General features: G+C 38.2%; 1 protein-coding gene across 1 annotated transcript in view; it reads left to right on the forward strand.

The window, feature by feature from the left end:
- Positions 1-15795, forward strand: part of SPAG1 (sperm associated antigen 1) — a 37665-nt gene extending 21870 nt beyond the window's left edge. The window contains exons 13-19 of the mRNA XM_058833019.1: positions 791-943; positions 5042-5214; positions 7781-7922; positions 8834-8960; positions 12119-12283; positions 14083-14460; positions 14628-15795. Of these exons, the coding sequence (XP_058689002.1) occupies positions 791-943; positions 5042-5214; positions 7781-7922; positions 8834-8960; positions 12119-12283; positions 14083-14460; positions 14628-14759 (1270 nt within the window). The 3' untranslated portion in view covers positions 14760-15795. The remainder of the gene's footprint in view (positions 1-790; positions 944-5041; positions 5215-7780; positions 7923-8833; positions 8961-12118; positions 12284-14082; positions 14461-14627) is intronic.
- Positions 15796-19763: the final 3968 nt, after the last annotated feature.

The following is a 19763-nucleotide window of genomic DNA, read 5'->3' on the forward strand; positions in this document are numbered from 1 at the left end:
CTTGGAGGGTTTTCAGCTGTATCAAGCCTCAAGCAACCTCGTCTGATCTGCAAGCTGGCTGTATCTCTAGCAGAGAGCTGGGATATCTCAGTCTGGATTGCTTTATGACTTCATGAAATCAAATTGTCTAGACTCATCTAAATTTCACTATTTCAAAAGTTTATCTTTAGCAAGAAAGATTGAAAAGAAGGTAGTCTTCGAGAAATAAAGCCTTTGTGGGCTGCTTCTTATTGCTGAAAAAGTGCGTGGTGTTGGGAAGGAGTTCTGACTGCACAATGCTGAGCTTGGTGTTGACCAGGCAGACAATCAAAAATGTAAACAGACAAAAGACAGGCAAAAACCTAAAGTCCAGAGAAAAACCCGTCTATATTCCTGTCCTAATCAATGGGTTTTTTAAGTGCACGCTTTCATTTAAGGAAGAACTTTCAGTCATGTAAGGAAAAGTACCATATGCTTGAAATTCTTGTCAATCTAGGTGTGACTTAAGAAAAATAGCTTTTGCTCTTAAGCAGGTGCCATTACATTAATCATGTCTTGGTGATGAGAGCAGTTTTCCAGATGGAAGATAGAGCTTTGAGTAAACTGTAGTAAAAGCAGTAACAATTTCAAAACTGGGTGTCATTTAGGGTGTTGATATGAACCACTCAAACCCATTTTCCTTAGTTATTTTACTCTAAGTGCTATCTGAAATCACAGAGTTACATATAATTGTGTATATCATAAAATAGTTCTATTATTCTTATTCCAGTTACTCTTTTTCAATCCTGCATTTTTCTTTTTGTTTTCCCAGAGCTCTGGAGCTTCAACCATTTTCTCTTAAACCTCTTTTACGCCGAGCAATGGCAAATGAGTCAATGGAGCGGTATCGACAGGCATACATTGATTATAAAACAGTGCTACAGATAGACAGCAGCATCCAAGCAGCACATGATAGTGCTAACAGGTAATTCACACAGAAATCCTCTGATAACAGTCAACATAAAAAAACAGAATTCACATTTGTTACATGCTCACTCTATTTTGTACTGTCAGAGTTGTTGTACAACTAATTCCTTATAGGTAGAGGATTGGCTGTTCTTTTCCCATAATTTCAGTTTTCCTCTCCTAGCAGTGCGTCTCTTTCATGTTTTTCAAAAATGTAGTATTTTAAATATTTTAAAGTTTTTTTGGGGTTTTTTTCATATTGTTTCTACTTGTCTTTCGTAACCTCTATTTTATACTATATGAAGTAATGCTTAAGGTCTGTGCCATTTCTCTGACATCCTGCTTCCTCAACAGTCCTTCTGTAGCAGTTGGAGATTTATGTGAAGTGTGAATCCTTCTGCATGCTGCAGTTGTGGAAATACCGAAGTAGCTTGATACAGTGTTTGGCTGCAAAGCTTAGAGTTGTAAAAAATATAATTAAATATTATTTTCAAGTATTAATAATTTCAAATGCCAAGAGAAATGTTTGAATTTCTCTAATTATATTTTAATATTAGAAAGTTGAAAACAGAACAGCCATTAATCACTGAGAAGGAACCCACGTGCATGTAACTTTTACAATGGAATCTAGTACGGTTTTTTTGCCTTCCTAAGGCAAGGCCATGAGCACTTGCACTATTCATCAAAGTCCGTAATATCTTTCTTTAAATTCTGTTTATTTGACCAGAGGAAATGTTGACACTTCATAATCTCATACAAGTCCTATTTTTTTGATAACATAAAAATTGTTAGTGATGTTCTGTATCTCTGGTGATAATAGATTGGATTGGTGGAACTGCTTATCCTGGTACCTATGTAATTATTACACTTTTTTAAAATCTCATTGGCTTATTTTATCTTCAGATGCTCTTTTCATATTTCTCCTTGACTTCGAACTTGCTTAGTAATAAGCTTATTTCCCTTTTCCCCTTAACACTCTTCCTTTTCTCCTCTCTAGGCCTTCCTTATGTTTTTAGCTTCACTGCTCATTACTCTTTTCCTTCCTGGCAACCCATCACCTTATTTCAGCTGCTTCTTCCTTCTCTTCTGCTGGTAATTCATTTTTGCTTGCGAATTATTAGTTTCTAAACCATAGACCTCCTGTGTGATTGAACTTTATTTCTTAAAAAATATTTTATCATTTGAAACTTCAACTGAAACTGTACTAAAGCTTTTATTTTCATTTCCAAAGTAAGACACGAATTTTTAAAAAAACGACTGCCTTTTAACTTAAAGAGACTATCCCAAAGGTACTATTTTTTTGTATTTTTCTATATTAGGAAAATCAGATCTTAACAACCCTCTTTTATTGGAGGATTTATTGGTTTTTAATTTTCTGTGGGAAATTGGATAGTGATGCTGTAAGAAAAATCCATCATCCTACTTGTGTCTGAGGGTGGGTTTGCTAAACCACGTTGAAGTTTGTCTCTATGTGCTTACATAGTTAAGCAGACTTTCCAAAAACCTTAGAATCAATTGCATATTTTTAATATTCACATAAAAGACAAGGATTTTTAGTATCAAGCCTTTACCTGATCATTTTGCAATCAAAAGGAAATAATTAAGAGTTTAGATACATAATGGAAACAAATATAAACACTTATTTGCGTGTTTATTGTGTTGATTAGATTATGTTAAATTGTGTCTTTTATTGGTTCCTGAGGTGATTTTTTTTCAGATAAACTGGAAGGACTGACAGTTATAATGGTGTGTGCCAAATAACTGGAAATTGAATTTCAAGCATGCTTTTAATTAGTGGTATTTTCCTAGGTTTGTGACCATCCGTGTATCTCCTACTTTGCGTATTTTAATTTCCTCTTGAGTGTTTCATTATTTGTTTTTCTCTGTTAGAAATAAAGAAGCTCCAATGTGTGGTAATATATTTATGCATTTCCTCCTACTAAATTGAAGTTTCATTCCAGTTGTCCCAATTCCTTTAGTATCAGTGAGCAAATTGCATGCAATAGCTTGGAAGCTGTTTTTACAAAGTCCCATATGAGTCTATACTGCAGAAAGAAACCTGTTATCAGCTCCAGGACTGCATGACTGTTGGGTCAAGTCGGGGAGTTGGTGGTGGGAAATAGAGTGTATTTGTCCCAGCTTATTCATGAGACACCTGTGCTTTTTAAACTAATCATGGCACACAGGTATGCATTTTTGCAAAGGACTCTGCTTACATTATGATATTACAAGAAGTCAGTTGATCATCAGAAGCTGCAGGATTCTTTCTGCAGATTTTGATGAGTATGAGTTTTTTCTTCCAACTTTTTAAGCCCATTATGATAAATGAGAATACAAATTAAATAGGAAGTCAATATGACTCTGGTTTCCTGTAGAATTACTCCATTACTTCCTCTGGGAAATACCTAAAGCTAATTATTGATGTGTTAATACGAAGTGTACTGTTTTGTTGCCTAAAAAAACCAACCTTGAGTAAATCTTTGGGTTGTTCAATTTATGATGGTGTGCCACATTTTGTCTTAGCAATTGAGTTCAGGCTGTTATTAAAATCTTGGAGTTTTACTAAAATTAGAGCAAAACAGTACTTGGACAAGCCACATAATTGATATGTCCTCTAAGATACTTGGGAATGGTACAGGGCCTTGCAAGGGCATGTGCAGTTAACACACATTAAAATAGTCTTTTTGATCACTTAGGTAACAAATAAAGCAACTACATTATACTATGGAATGTGATATTCTGTGAATGAAGAAATTTACTTTCAAGTCAAAAACACATGTTTTTTATGCAGCATAGTGTAAGACGTAAACTTGCTCATTATATAGCTCTACAAACAGACTTCTTAGTCTTTATCATTCTTTAATGTTATTTCTGTTTCACTGGTGCTGCTTCTTGTATTAGTTTTTTGATCAGACCACAATGGGAAAAGAATGTAGTCTTGAGTGCTCTGATTCTATTGCCAAACTATTACACTGACACTTTTTTTTTTAAAATACCTGTTATTCTTAAAAAGAACAAAAGTAAATAAGAAAACTCTAGGGGGTAATTTTTGTTCATTCTGTGTTGTTCTTCATATCACTCTCAAGGTTCTTAATTTTTTTTGGATGTGTGTTCATGTAGTATGTTTCTCACACCTGTGTTAGATGGAAATGCACCTGATACAAAAATTTTGAGTTTTATTTCCTGTAGTATCCATGTGACTTGCTTTGCTAATCAGTTCAGAATTTTCCTTTGTTAAATTACAAATTAGACCTTTTACCAGTTGAACTTGATTCTTAAACCCATTCTGAGATCAGGAGATGTTTATCACACTGTTACTCTTACAATTGATTTTTTTTTTTTTTAACACTACAAAGTTTGTAGTGGAACCATGATATCTTAAATGGCTTCACTTACTGTGGCTACTTATGTCTTTCTCCAAAAGAGAAAAAGGAAACTCCCACTCAAATAGTTTTTGGATTGAGCCACATATATGTGGAAATAGTTGACACATATATATGTGTTGGTTTAAGAAGGACTAAACAGTTTTTATATGTAATTAAAGTATTTTTAAATGGGGATTGATCAATACATTTCTGACTATATAACTGTAAAATGCAACTTAATGCAGACTACTTTGTGATCTGCATTGCTTTTTTTAGACAGTTGTTGTGGAAGAGGTTTCATTTGACATTTGCAAATTTAAGAATCACATTTTGCCTGAGAATACTGTAATCTACACTTCATACAAATAACACCTATGAAGAGCTGAGAAGCGTAATGAAAGTAAATACTTGGATTTTTTTTTTTTTAATTTCTTTACTGGATTGGCAGGCAGCATTTAGAGCTTAGTTGTAGAATCAGTCATTGGCTTAAATATTTACAGATCATGTTGAAGTCAGCTTGTCTTCTAAATGCCAGCGTAATACTCTAAAGTGGAAAAAGTGTGAATCTTAAATGCATGTAATACTGTTGGCTGCTGTGATAATATTTTTCAAATTAGCATTAAGGATAATTGTTCAGGTTGTTGTGGGTTTTTTTTTTAAATTGTAACATTGCAGTGCTGAATTGGCTGTAAGTTATTAAAGTGTGAGTGAAAGATATAAAAAGTCATGTTGGTGGGGCTGTTCTTTTTCAGAATAACAAAGACTTTAATAGATCAGGATGGTCCCAGTTGGAGGGAGAAGTTGCCACCAATTCCAGTTGTTCCAGTTGCTGCTCAGCTACACAGGTGGGATGGAGGAAGCCTTCCTTCAGAGAATAAGCCAAGTACTGTAGACGTCAACAGAGAAGAACAATTGCAGATGAATCGTATGTATAGCTAATGCAAATATACATTCAGAAAATAAACCTAATTAGAAAATTGAATACATCTTAACAATGTCAAAGAAACCGCTTTAGAAAATAGTTAGTAAGAGACCTTTGTGAAAAGCCAGAGTAAATGACTATCATTTATGTGATGGAGTTTAATGTGCTTTGTGAGGCACAGTTATGGTAACTTTGTTTAAACCAAGTGATGCAGTTTGCAGCATGTAATTTCTGAAGTTATATAAAATCAGCGGAAATGCTCATTGGTGAAATAGCAGGATCACCAAAGCCCAAGTGCTGGCCCTACACAGGACACCCCAAGGGTCACACCATGAGCCTGAGAGCATTGTCCAAACCCTCCTTGAACTCTGTCAGCCTTGTTGCTGTGACCACTTCCCTGGGGAGCCTGTTCCAGTGCCCAACCACCCTCTGGGTGAAGAACCTTTTTGTGATAACCAACCTAAGCCTCCCCTAGCTCCACTTCCTTGAGTCCTGTCACTGGTCATGAGAGTGAAGAGATTGGTGCCTGCCCCTCCGCTTCTCCTTGTGGGGGATGTTGAAGACCTCAGTGAGGTCTCCCCTCAGTTTCCTCTGGGCTGAACAGACCAAATGACTTCAGCCACTCCTTATACTGCCTCCCCTCCAGACCCTTCACCATGCTCATGGCCCTCCTTTAGATACTCTCTAATGGCTTAGTATCTTTCTTATATTGTGGTGCCCAAGCTGCCCTCAGCACTCACTGTGAGGCTGCCCCAGTGCAGGCAGAGTGGGACAGTCCCCTCCCTTCCCTGGCTGGCCATGCTGGGCCTGATGCCCCCCCAGGACAAAAGCGTCAGTGGTTTCCCTTACATCATAATACAGTTATAACACAGTTTTCCCCCAGAAAAGCCACCACCCAAACAAACACCCAGCTTTGGCAGAGGACATGTAGGAGACACCTTTCAAAGATGTTCTGGATTTGTCTGTACGTAATCACTAGGAAATCACTAGGAAATCTAGGAAACTAACTTCCTTCCTGACTTTTTTTTTCCCTTCATTGCAGTTTCCATTTTTCTCCTTCAGTAAATAAAGTGAAGCAAGCTCTCTGATTCAGTTGTTACTGACATTAATACTCCCTTTGCAAAAGCTTTAACCCTATGATTCCTTATTCAAGTATTAATTGGTTTCTCTTTGAGTTTATTTCAACATAAAGTATTGAAGATAATCTCTCCTCGATTAACAACAGGGTTGACTGCAGTTTGTAACTGGGCTGTTGGCCAAATACATACCAGTCATGGGATTCTCTCTCTGTAGTGCATTACTGCCATACTGAGTGTCCTCCAAGTGCTTGGCAGCATTTTGATGCAAAACACATCTCAGTCTATTTCAAATAGTGCAGGCTTTGATTAGGCTTTGATTTTAGAAATATTAAACAGTAATTGTGTAACTGTTTTCACTGAAGGCTGACTCTTAAGGTTCTGGTTGCCTTCTCAGGCCTCTGCTTCATCAGTGAGACCTGACATTTATAGGCTGGTACTGAAAGGCTGCCAGCAATAATGTTCAGTCAGTAGTTTAACCTTACTGTTGGCTGACACTTTTTTGCAACAATTGTGTGTTTTTCTTTGTGTCTTACAGCTTGAGTCATAATTTGGTTGTGTGTTTAATGTAGTTTATTTTTTCCCCAAGTCCACATGTAGTTTTCTGGCATAGGAAACAGCCATGTTTTTATGAAAGAACTCAATTAGTTCAATTTTTGGTTAAAATTGTTGGTTATTTAGTGTTGAAAACCTGAAGCTTGGCAGGGGGCTCATATTGTTTAGCACAGTGCAAAAAGTAGATTATTTCATTATGACTTGCTTAGAGCTATGTTGCTAATTACTGTTTGCTCACAACAGAATCACGAAGCTGCAGTTGGGATCAGCTTTTCACTGCAAACTCAGCTAAAAACTGTAGCCTATCACAAAAGCATCCGCAGCAAATGATGTGGAATTAAGAAAGAAAGGCAATTATGGAATAACACAGTATTAATAAAGAAAATAAAGAGTGCAGTTAGGTCTAGTTTGTAGTAAGGTGTGGTATCCACATTCCTCACTGCATGTTTTAGAAATAGTTCTTCAAAGGATATTACTGATGTATCCCTAATGCCAACTCATGAGATTTGTTGGTCATTGCCAGTTTAGCATAGTAATTGTGGTAGTTGATTGCAAAGAGAATACTGGATCAAATTACGGCCATCTTGGTGTGATGGTGGAGATCTGGAAGGCCTTTAACCCTGCTGATTAAAACTCCACCATTTTAAGTAAAAGCAGGTCTCAGTGGACACAGGTAGGCCCTCTCTACCACACAGAAACTGGGAAAGCTTAGAGCTGTCTGTTGCATTATTTTCAGCAGAGTAGTGACACTGGTGGATGGGGAAGTATTTGTTGAGGCAAATGTAGATCTGGTCATGCCTTTGTTGGAGCAGTAGGGGAAGCTGGGGTTAGGAATGGCCAACTGCAGAGTGACAGAGGCCAGGCATTAATCCTTAAGATCATTCCGCCACCCTTAATAAACTGACCTTATGTAACACTGTGATCCTTTTGTGTTGTAGGTGAGGAAGCTATGGAAAAGTTCAAGAGGTTGAAAAATGAAGGGAATGATTTTGTAAAAACGGGTGAATATGAAAAAGCTGCAAATAAATACAGTGAGTGCATGAAGTTAAATACTGAGGAATGTACTGTCTACACTAACAGGTAAAGATCCAAAAGCTAACGCTGTTTTGTGGGATAACATTAGTTGTATTTTCGCATTTCAAATAGAGATTTTGCATCCCTTCACTCATTGTTATGGAAAAGGGATTTTTTTCCTACTTGGTAAGAGTTTATAACAACAAAATGGATTTATTGTAAAATCATTTTTCCAGGGGAGCAAGTATTAATGTCACTGATATGTATCTTAAAATGTTCTATATAAATAGAGTAAGCAATAGGAGAAGTTATAATTAGCATAGCATTTTGAAGCATTTTTGAGATATTTTTTAAGAATAGTGGTATGATTTGAATGAAAAATGACATACAGTAGCAATATTCCAGATATGAAGAGTAATAATTCAGATAAAATGTGTGCATTTTGAGAAAATAAAAGTAAGAACACAGTCATACATTGGCATTATTTTAAAGGTTGACCTAGTTCAGCAGTATAATTCTTTATGCTGTAATCTTATCAGCTTCTACAAACTAAGAAGGATTTGATTAGACCAGTACTTGAATAGGAGAGTTCCAAGTAATAATTAGGTACAGAGAGCAGTGTTGTTTATTTAATCCAGAGCACTATTTTACCCAGAATGGCTGTATAAAATCCATTTACATTAACCACTGAACTATCATATTGTACTAACATTTTTAAAATACTTGCATATCTGCTTAACTTCAAGCATTAGTCAAACTTGAATTTTGACCTTTATTGCAGGAATTGGCCTTCTGGCCTTCTCTAAATCCATCCAGTGATGTTCTTGATAGTTAATGGTTTTATGTACTTTAAAAAAAATCACATTGAGACTGTACTGTTTGAAGTATTGTAATTAACATTTATGAGTCAGAAGATGTTGGCATTAGAGCACTGTAGAATTTACTTATATTGCAGTATATTCTGTTTTCTGTGTTAGAGCTCTCTGTTACTTGAAACTGTATAAATATGAAGAGGCTAAGCGGGATTGTGATCATGTTCTTCAGACAGAAGATTCTAATATTAAAGCTTTTTATAGAAGAGCACTAGCGTACAAAGGATTACAGGTGAGGAAAAAGAACATGGCAGGTATTCTTAAGCACTTCTAAACTTGCTTATCCTCTTCAAAGGCAATGAGGTAGTTGCTCTGAATGGATGAATACAAAGTACTCAGTGTGATGATTTAATACTTTGTAGAGCATTAGGCATACATAAAACATTACATAAATATTTTTGCTACATAAAAACCTGCATGTTGATGCAATAATTTGAGAAAATACAAGAATATTGCAACAGAAAATTATTTACTGGAGATTGGTTAAGCGAGTTTCAAATGGGTTCTGATGTTCTAGTATTCTCCTTCTGGGTATCCCAGTCTGTTTTATCTGTCAAGGAGTTTACTATAACTTTGCTGATGACAAATGGATTCTCACCAAGTCTGTCTTCATCTGTCCAAACTAAAATCTCAAGCTGTCTTGGCATCTGCTCATATTTAAGTATCATTTTAAACCAGGGTTTTGATTATGGTAGTTTTCTCTCTCTTTCTTCCCCAAATGCATTACAGCCCTTTGTCAGTACTGTACTTTGTCATTCTGTGGCAGTGTCAGTACTCATCCTTTTCCTTTCCATCTGCACAATGGTGGTGTCTCTACAGTGCTCCTCTTTTGTACAGTTTTTAGAGTATCCTTTTACCTGATCATCATAAATGCAGACACATTGTTCATATCCATCCTGAATGTAACTTCACATCTCTTGTTCCATCACTTGAACCATGTCGTTGTTTGTCCCTCCCTCCAGTAGTTCATCATGTTAAATTAGCCTTTACACTCCATAATTCTTCCACAGCAATCCTTGCTCTACCTGTCAGCTCTTACTTGCTATTGAATTATCAGCTTCTCGCTCTGTAGGCTCATGATGGCAGCTCTCATCACCTGCTTTGTAATAAATTTGGAAGTATCTTTAAACAGGCATCTGAAGTGCCGTCTTCCACATTGCAGGAGTGGACTGAAGGTCCAGTAAGTTTCATCATTGTCCTTCAAATGAATGGACACTTACTCAGACCTCCATTATGTTTGATGCCTTAACAAAAAATTACCTGATGATGTCTCAGTTTACAAATCACCTGAGAAGCTGTTTGTGCTTCTCAGCACAACATACCAGCGTATTCTCATCCTGTGTTATAACTCCAGATGCAAGTCTTGGGAATGTGATGTATTTGTTCCTCTGTTGAAGTAGCTATGAAATTTTCAAAGTGTGAAAAGTCCTAATTTTGTGTCATGTTTTTTCCTATAAGTGTGCTGAGCTACCTGGTATTAATCATCTCTAATCTTATATTATTGAACTTGATAAAAAGTCAGTGTAAAAATGAGTACACAGTCATTCTACCAGACAGAAAAAAGGGTATTACACACTTGTGAAGAAGGTCGAGAATTGGAGAAGGAACTTTTGTTTTTTTGCATATCCTAGAAAAAAGTCTTATTTTTGTATTATTGGAAACAACCTGAAACATAGTGTTCGTGAACTCCTTCAGAACGGTCTGTGCTGGGGACTCCCAAAATGTTTTGTTGTAGCTGGTTTCAGTGCCTTTGTTACTGCTCATTTCAGGGATAAAAGTGATAGATAAAACCAGAGAACATGACAAAAATGAGCTGAAGTTGACAAATGACTGTAATGAAAAATTGTATGAGCTAATGTCATGTAGTTTGGCAAAGACTTAGCTAAGGTGGGAAGTGTTATTTGTATGTAGTTAGACACACATTTAACTACAGAAGCTGCAGTGAAATTTAATGTAGTAATTGAAGGGTTTTTTTTACATATTTACTGAGATGTAGTTAAGGGAAGATCAGGAAGAAGTGTTAGTGAGATGCATTAGGTCCTGTATGGCATCTCCTGCAGCTGGTAGTCCACTCTTGTTCTGGGTACAGTCACGTTGTATGATTTTTATTGGGCAGTCAGGCAGGCTGCGGTTTTAAATTCAGTAGAATTGGTTGCTGACCCTTGTTACTGTTTCCAGATGTCTGTTCTAGAACCTCATTTCTCTATCGTTGTGAATCCTCACATCTGTAATTCAAATTATTTAGCTTAATCAGTAGTGGATTTCTGATGAAAGGAACCTGCCCCTTTGTGCATTCCTTTATCAGGAATACATAATTCTCATTCTCTCACTCTTCCTTCATGGCCTAGTGGGCTTCAGTTCACTACTGATGTCCTGCAGCCTCTCTGCCCCTTGAATACTGGCCACCAGTATGGAACAAAATGTGGGGAAGAGTTTGAGTGACTTGGACATTGGCTCCTGTGTTACAGTTGAGGTGCTGAGGAAGTACCTCAGGTGGTACATGAAGATCTTTTATTCCATGATAATACACATGATTTAATAGTAACCTTATGATGCTGCTTAGGAACAGAAGAAATACTAGACCACTCACACAATAAATTATGTTGCTCTTTTACTATCTGCCTGGTCTTTTACTGTTTACTGCTGCATTTCATCTTTATTTTTGATACTCCAGCCCTTGAGATGTCTTAATTTTCCTATGTGATAATTCCAGTCTTCCTCAATTGATGCTATTAACTTTGTCTCTCCAGACCATTTAGACTAAAAAATAGTAATTATACAGAAAAAATATGAAATAAAAGCATTAAACAAATTACAAGACTGATTATTGAGGAACTGTGTCCTAATGCCACTCTGTCACTGTGTTTGTCCTAATCTTGTTTACCCAGGGGTCATAACATAATCTCAGTCTACTCAAGTATTAGCAAAATTTCACTGTAAGAGATGGTCTATTGGATCGAAGCCCAGGAGTATTAGATACATATTTAATCGAAGCTCAATTTAACTCTTAGTGGCAAAGCAAGTAGGCAGACTTGCTGGACTCAACATTATATTAATTGTGAAGCAGTGTTACACTGTAAGCAATTATGCTTAAAAGTGGCAAACTTCAATAATTTACTCTATGATACAGGGAACAGGTTTCTGAGAATAAATTATTTTTATTATATATTTAATTGGAAGTATTTAGTCACAGTATTAACTCTGTCTCATTTCCTTTTTCCCCTCTAATGATAAAAAATCTAAATACGATCACTATTTAGATTATTTTTGTCTACCTAGTGTCCAGATCCCAGTATTTTTACCTTTCTTACTTGTAAAGGACAGTATGGTACTTCAGATGTATTTTTCTAGTGATGTGCTTATGAGAAAAATATTTTCTTCTACTTACAGAATTATCAAGCCAGTGTTGATGATTTCAACAAAGTACTTCTAATAGATCCAAATGTTCTTGAAGCACAAAAGGAATTAGAGGAGGTAACCCAACTGCTTCACCTTGACAGCAGTGCTGGAGCTGGCAGCGAGCAAACACGAGGGAAGAAGATAACCATACGAGAGGTGGTATACCTATTCTTTTCTTAAAAGCAAACACAACAGAAGCCACACATGTGAAGAGATAATATTAAAGCTTTTGTTTGCCCATCTTGAATCTGTGCTCACAGAGTATTCAGAACTACAGCAGGAAGGGAAATAGTCCATTTAGATGGCACTAAACTTGAGGATATACTCCTCTTAAACAAAAGCTGCCTAAACTTTGAAATACATGCTTTACAGAGTGCAGCTGTGAAATAGAAGTTTTGTTTTTGAAGTCTGTGCTCCTTGGGCAGCCTCTGAGGCTGTGCTGGCAGAAGTCTTGGCAGATGTGCTGGCTGCTCCTGTGCTGGTCCTAAAGTTATAGGTCTGAAAAATGAAATCCTACCCTAAAGAGCAAGAGTAAAACATCTGTAGGATCTTACAAAAGAAACAGGATGTAATGTTATGTACAGGATCAAAACATTAGGCTTGCACAGTTCTGGGTAGAATTAGGTGATGAAAGGATTTTCTCAGTCATCTGATATTTTTGGATTGTTGCTTTGCTGGTTGTTTAAGAATTCTTTTTCCCCTTTTCATTTAAAAATGTATTGTTAAAATACATACCAGTCTGTATAGTGATACTGTAATTTGATAATGTAATTTCAGAATGTGGTATAATGGAAGCTGCAGTTAGTAATACAGGAAAAAAAAAATGTTCTTGAAGTACTTCAGGTTGTCACAAGCTCATGGGATTTTATGTAACTGGCATAAGCTGGTATAGTGTTAGTTAAGCTCTGAGTTACGACAAACAAAGGGACTTGGAACGTGTTCAGAGGAGGTTTGGGAAGTGACCACATTGCTCAGAGACCAGCTAACTACGTTGCTGGCACTGGTAATTTTTCTAGGGGTGATGCAGGAAGCATTTATGTTTGCTGTCATAATTACAACTGCCCCTGTGGAGAGGCTTTCCTCTTTTATCTGCTGTAGTACAAGGTAGTTCCATGAAAACAGACTGCAAAGAGAAATAAAATTAGAAAAATAATTTATCATCATTATTCCATATTAATCAAGTTGTAATTATATAAAGGACAGTCAAGGTTTCTCCCTCAATTCTAATGATTGTTGAAAAGTAGAACAAAATGTCTATAAGCCAAATGCAGTATTTTCCAAAAATTACTAATCCCCTGTTCTATGCAATACAATATCTTCAGACTTTTAAAAATACTTGGCATTGAGACCCTGTTCAGTAAGTTTTAGTCAGGTTATACTAATTTCACAACTCTTGATGGCTTGATTTTAGCAAATGCAGTTGCCCCCACAGTTCCACAGTTAATTTTTAGTGACTGGTTCATGAAACTTTATAGAGGCTGCAGTCTCAGGAGAAGTTTAAGTGGATAGTGAGGCAGTTTATCCATGCTGAACTTCTCTTTCCAAAGCAAGACTCCAGACAACAACCTGATGAGCTGCCCTGGAGGCATGGCAGAGAAATGGAACATGGGTGTCTGCCTTGACTCCAGTTGTCCCTGTCTTCTGGAACTTCACATTTAATGCATGTGTAGAGCCTTCCTCTGGTGCTCCCCTGGGTTGATTCCACAGTGCAGTGCCAAACAGTGAAAAGGAGGTGTAGCAAACACACTTTTGACTGTGAGCCTTTAAAGGTGAATTAGAGAGCTCCTGTTTTGGGGGCAGCAGGACATGGAGGAGCATGGATGCTTTTCTTTTATGAAGAGCAGACTGCCAGCTTTAATCCAGTGATATGATGGATAAATGCAGTTTGTTCAGGTTATGTCTGCATCCACAATTTAAGTCACATTAAGTGATCTATTGCCACTTTGTTTGCAAAGGTGACTGAAGCTGATGAACAGGAAGAGAGACAGTTGGCTACATCAGAAGATGCTGAGACTCACCATGTTCCTGCTGAGGAGGCTGTTCCAAAGCGAGTGCCACAGAGGTCCTCGGAGAAACTCTGTGTTTGGGAACCATCCAATGCTTATGACTTTGGTCAGATCATAAATGCAGTGAATGCGAATAAGGATAAAGCTGCTTGTGCAGATCTTTTAACTATTACTGATCCAAAAACATTGCCGGTGCTGCTAAGTAACAAACTTGAAGGAGAAATCCTTCTGATTTTTATCCAGTCATTGGAACATTACATAGCTGGAAAAGATCCTGGCCTTGCCTATCAGCACCTTTTCTACTTGAGCAAAGCAGAAAGATTTAAGGTAAGAACCTAGACTGATTGAATGTGTACTTAAATTGCACAGAAATCTAAAGGAAATTTTCATATCTTAAAAGGAAAAAACACTCTGACTTTTGTATCTCTGTCAGATATTATGATTTTCAGTCAACTTGTGCTGATTATAAAATAATTTGTTGGGGTTTTTTTCAGGTGGTGCTGGCCCTTCTTAGCAAAAAGGAAAAAGAAGAGGTGCAGCAACTATTTGACGTACTTTCAGAAAGCCAGAGTGATCAGTACTCATTGGAACATCTTGAGAGCCTTAAAAAGGTTTATGAACTTTGAGAAGTTAAAGTTTATTGTCTGCATGCATATAGTTCATGTTAGAAGAGGAATGATTGAACTCTGCAGACTTGCCTGGGTTCAAGTGGGTCTTTACCTGGACTGCTGAAATTGTATTTTGTTTTGACAGCATATGCACATTTAAAATTTGCTGTTATTTTCTTCTTGTAGTTGTATACATCTCTAGAATTTAATGCCCATCTGTGTTCAGTAACAGAGTTAATTTCATTTGGCATACTGATTTTATTTAGACTCAGAAAAATATATTTTACATTATACATGCAGTATGAAATACCTTGATGGTACAGTAGGTACACTTTTAGTCATCACTTTTTACATCATTTTGTGAGTTCTGTGTTCTTGTGATAAAGAAGTGACTTCAAGACAGATGGGTCAGGTAGCAGTAACTTTGCTAAAATGAGTTTACAAAAAGTATTAACATTTTAGAGAAAACTCCTGTGGGCCATCTGTTGGTTCGCTATTCCTGGTCTGTACAAAACAGATTTAAATATTTTGGCTCAATACATCTTAACAAAAAAGTTGAATGAACTATATATTAACTTGTCATGGAAACAATTATTAAATGGATGGGTATTTTTTTAACAAGTGAGTAATTTTTAGTGCACAGAGAACTTTTTTCCTGTGTGTGCAGGAGGATGTCTGGTTTTCTGACTTTTTTGGGCAGTGACAGAAGAACAAGTGGCTGCACTTCACAATAGAAATATTTAACTCTTGAGTTTTGTAATCAGATTATTTAAAATACCAGCTATTTCTGTTTACAGATATATTTATAAAAGTAAAACAATTTTTTGGACCAGTATGATTTTTTTTTTTAATTTCAGGCATTGCTTATGTTTTATATTTGATTCTGACAAAGCTCCTTTAAAGGTGAAGCTTTTCAATTTTTCAGATACCCCGATGCCTTCTTTGCACAGGTGATATAAATGTATATCAGATTCACTTAGCACTGCAGAAATATCATTAAGAATGTTCTAATAAAAATTTTTCTCAGGTATATATTAATTAATAAAGTTTTTTTCTTGAAAAGTACAATTACGGCTTTTTTACTGGTTCAGTACAGTTTAGGCTGGTAATTCTGACATGTGGATTATGAGTTTCAGCTTGGAGTGCCAAGAATGAGGTTTTGTAATTACTAAAGCATCATCAGTACAACTGATATTCAGCAATTAACGCATTTTCACTTTGTGTGTGTGCGATCTCCTCCGATTAAGGCAGACCCTAAACTTTGGCTGGTTGAGGATATAAAACAGCAGCATTGCCTGCAGTCATTTTGATGATGGTCCTGCCCCATTCAGGTTTCATTGAGATTGGCTACTTTTTTAGACCTCATTTGGGAGGGCCTGACAGGCAGAACAATTTCTAAAGACACAGAACTTAGAGAAAAATTGAATCAGACACATGAAAGGGACTGTATTGCCAATTCAGCCTGAACAGCTCAAGCCAAGGACACCAGTCTTCAAAACTGAAGGGGCAGCATTAGAGCACTGGAAGGCATTTTGGGGCAGGGGGTACAGAATGGAATATCTTTGGGTGTGGATTTCACCATTTGTTTGACTGGTAAGGGCTGCCTAAATCTGTTCCTCTTGCCTTAGTCTGGGAAACTGCAGGAGAAATCTCTGCAGCCCCCAACAGCTGCAGCTGGACAGCAAAGGTGGGGTCACCTGTCAGTGTCCTTGGCCAGGTGAAGCTGAGTGGCCAGAGGCACAGTGCACAGAGGCAGCCACAGTGTCCCAGGTGTGGCACTGGAGCAGCTGCAGACCAAAAGTAGCTCCTCCCTCACCACGGGACCTGCTGCAAAACACGTTTTGTGTCCTGTCTGTGTAATGGTCAGCAGGAGAAGCCACAGAGCTGAATTACTGCTTTCCTCACTGCTGGGTCAGGAGCTTGTCTTTCCCTGGGCAGTCCCCATCCCTGACACTCCTGGTCTAATTTTCCCCTCCTGTTTTTGAACACTCCTGTATTTTAAATCTTGTGTCTGCTCTGTGCTTGGTCTTTACTTAGGCTGCTTTTTTGTTTCCCTCTGCCCTCCATAACTATAATCTCTTCTGCAGCTTTGGCTGTTCTGCCAGGAAAAGGTAGGACTGTAGCCACCACTTCAGCACTGCAGTGCATGGCCTCAGTGTGGACACAGCAGCCAGAAACAACAGAGTGGGCAAATGTCTTACCCGGCTTTGCAGTAGGGAGACCCCAATCCCAGCATGATGTTAAGCTCTTGGCTTGTCACTCATCCACTCAGTGTTAACATCCAGCTCTGTAAAAACAAACCAAACCCAAGAGCAGGACAAAAGCAGGAGAGCACTGGTTCTGCAGGTGATGGGAGCAGGGGACTGAATGTGACCCTGCAGTGACAATAATGCAGCCAGTCACACACACAGAGGATGTGTCCTGTACAGCCGAGCTGAGCAGGCCTGCAGAGACCCAGCTGCTCCTGGACACACATCCCTGGTTTTCACACGAGAGGTGATAGCAAGATTCTTTCTGCAGCCACTAAAAATGCAGACAGCAGCCAGGGAATAGCAGGGGAACAGGGGGTCACACTCTTGTTACTTTGGTCCTTTCAAAGTATTTTTGATGTTTTTCAAGAAGCCAGCTCCAGGCTGACAGGTGCTACCAAGGCAGAGTATGAGCATGGCAGTTGTTGCTTCCCTGGCCAAAAAGTCAGTGTACCGCAGGGCCACCACTCTTCCCACTCTCCCTGGGCAGTGGTGAGAGCCCAGTTACTGGCAAACCACACTCCTTGTCCTTATGTAGGATGTATTTCCACTCATCAAAACCTGCTCTGCTTTACATAACCCAGTTGCACAAATGAAGGGCTACTCCTGTGGTGACCAGGCCTTTCAGAAGACTTAAGACTTGTTCATTACAATAAACAAAATAACGTAATTTTGAACAGCAGGGAACAAAGATTCTTTGTGCTGTAGATCCCAATTTATGACCCAAATCAGTGTAACTGCTCAGCAGCTGTGAGGGCTGGCAGCTGGAGCAGGGGCACACCCCGGCTGGCTGAGGGACACAAATTATCACCGACCCCTGAGTCCTCGCTCCTTCACTGGGCGCCTGCCCGGGCCCCCCCCAGAGGATGTAACACATTTCAGTTGTGGCAGCTGTGGCAGTGCCATTTTCTTGCAAGTCTGTGCCACTTCTCCGTTGCTCCTTGCTAAATGCCACCCTTGTAAACACAGTCAGTGACATGAGAGTGATTTTCCTTGTAAGCAAGAGGGATTATAAGGGGATTAAGTGCCCCTCACACAATGCTGTGCTCAGAAAGGTCTTGAGAATGCAGCCTGTGTGTAAAGGCAACCCCATCAGCACGGGTCTGGTGCACAACCAGTGCAATTTAGGCTGTTGGGAATTTTAATGCCCTTATTGTTGAGATGGAGTCTAAAATAGTCCCTTCATAAAGCCAGCTCACCAGGATGGTGCAAGGAGAGCTGTACCTGCTGTACCTGGCAGCTTGCTGGGTTTGCCCCCTCAGTGGTTCCTGCTGGTCCCTGTGTGCAGGCAGGTGCTGAGACAGTCACAGCTCAAAGATGCTCAGTTTCCTGACCTGGCACATGAGCGAGGTGCAGCAGCAGATTCATCTCCAGAGCCATCTGCCAAGACTTGGGGTTGTGTTCAGCACAGAAGTTCAGTGTTCCCCATGAGGCTGTGACTCAAACTCATTTTTCCTCCAGACCAGCTCTGATTACCAAGTATCTCATAGCCACTTTTGTCTGTTTCTCCTCCCCTTTGAGACCGCAGGTAACAAAGCCATTGTCACCAGTCTGGGATTGTGCTTCTCACCACCATCAGGCCTGGGGGTTCTTCAGTGCTCATGGGGAAACCATTTTACTCTCTCAGCAACAGCAGATTATTCCTTCTGGGATGACCAGTGCGTTACCTTTGGGACTGGCAGAAGCAGTCAAGGCAGTAACTCTGCTCTTGAGATCTTCATCATTTCAGAAAGTGATTCTAAATAAAAAGAATTCCAAAGTTTCTGTTCAAGACAACCACAATTTCACCCCAATTAGAATATTAAAGGGTTTTAAGTTAATTAATTCTAGTATTTTTCAACCTTCTGCTTGATTATCTTTAAAATGCTTTGTCTACTAGAGTGGTGGTATTACTAAGTAGGCAACTATTTAAAAAATCGATCTGAATGACTGGAAGAGATGCAAGTCAGTCAAAAAAACTTATGCAACAGTAAAAAGTAATTAGCTCATAACTGCAAAACTTCATGACACTGATTGAATGAAAGGATGGATGTACAAGCCTGGATGCTTCATTACAAAAAAGACATGCAAACATCATGAGGAAAGCTTTCATGATGGCTTTTATCTAATGTTGTAACTATCTCAAGTAGTCTCAGATCCAACAGATAGCAAAATAAATTTCCTCAAGACCCACAACCCAACGTGAATTAGTCAAATTTGCTGGGAATCATGAAAAAAATTTCTGAAAAAGAATCACTGTGTTGGGAGATCAGATGTAAACTTGATCTTTCCAGTAATTTATTTCAGTGAAAAAGAAATTTATTGAATTCTTACAGTAGATCTGTAAATAAGAGAACTATCTTCTCCATTAGTGTATTAATGGAAGTATTTCACTGTTTTATAGACTCAAAATTTGGCGCTGCATTAAATTTATGGGTGCTGTTAAGACTGCCTCACATCTGAAATATTACCTCTGAATTAAAAATGTTACAAAATTAATCAGCAAAACAGTTTTCTGCTAAAATCTTATCTCCAGAAAAAACTTAGCTGCTTTTTAATGTTGCCTCTTAAAAGTGAGGTATAAAATTATCAGATGATTTTGGAGTGACTGAAAATAATGGTATTATTTGATAAAATTTATTTACAAGAGTAAACTGTATTTCCAATTACCTGCCAGCAAAACTGAGGTCCTGAGAAATGAAGCAGTAGAATTTAACTTGCTGAAATAGCTCTTCCATCTGACAGAAGTGTAACTTGCATATGGGTTTGGGATGAGGCAATTCAGCTTGGGCTT

The sequence above is a fragment of the Poecile atricapillus genome, chromosome 2 (genome assembly GCF_030490865.1).
Source record: "Poecile atricapillus isolate bPoeAtr1 chromosome 2, bPoeAtr1.hap1, whole genome shotgun sequence".
NCBI lineage: Eukaryota > Metazoa > Chordata > Aves > Passeriformes > Paridae > Poecile > Poecile atricapillus.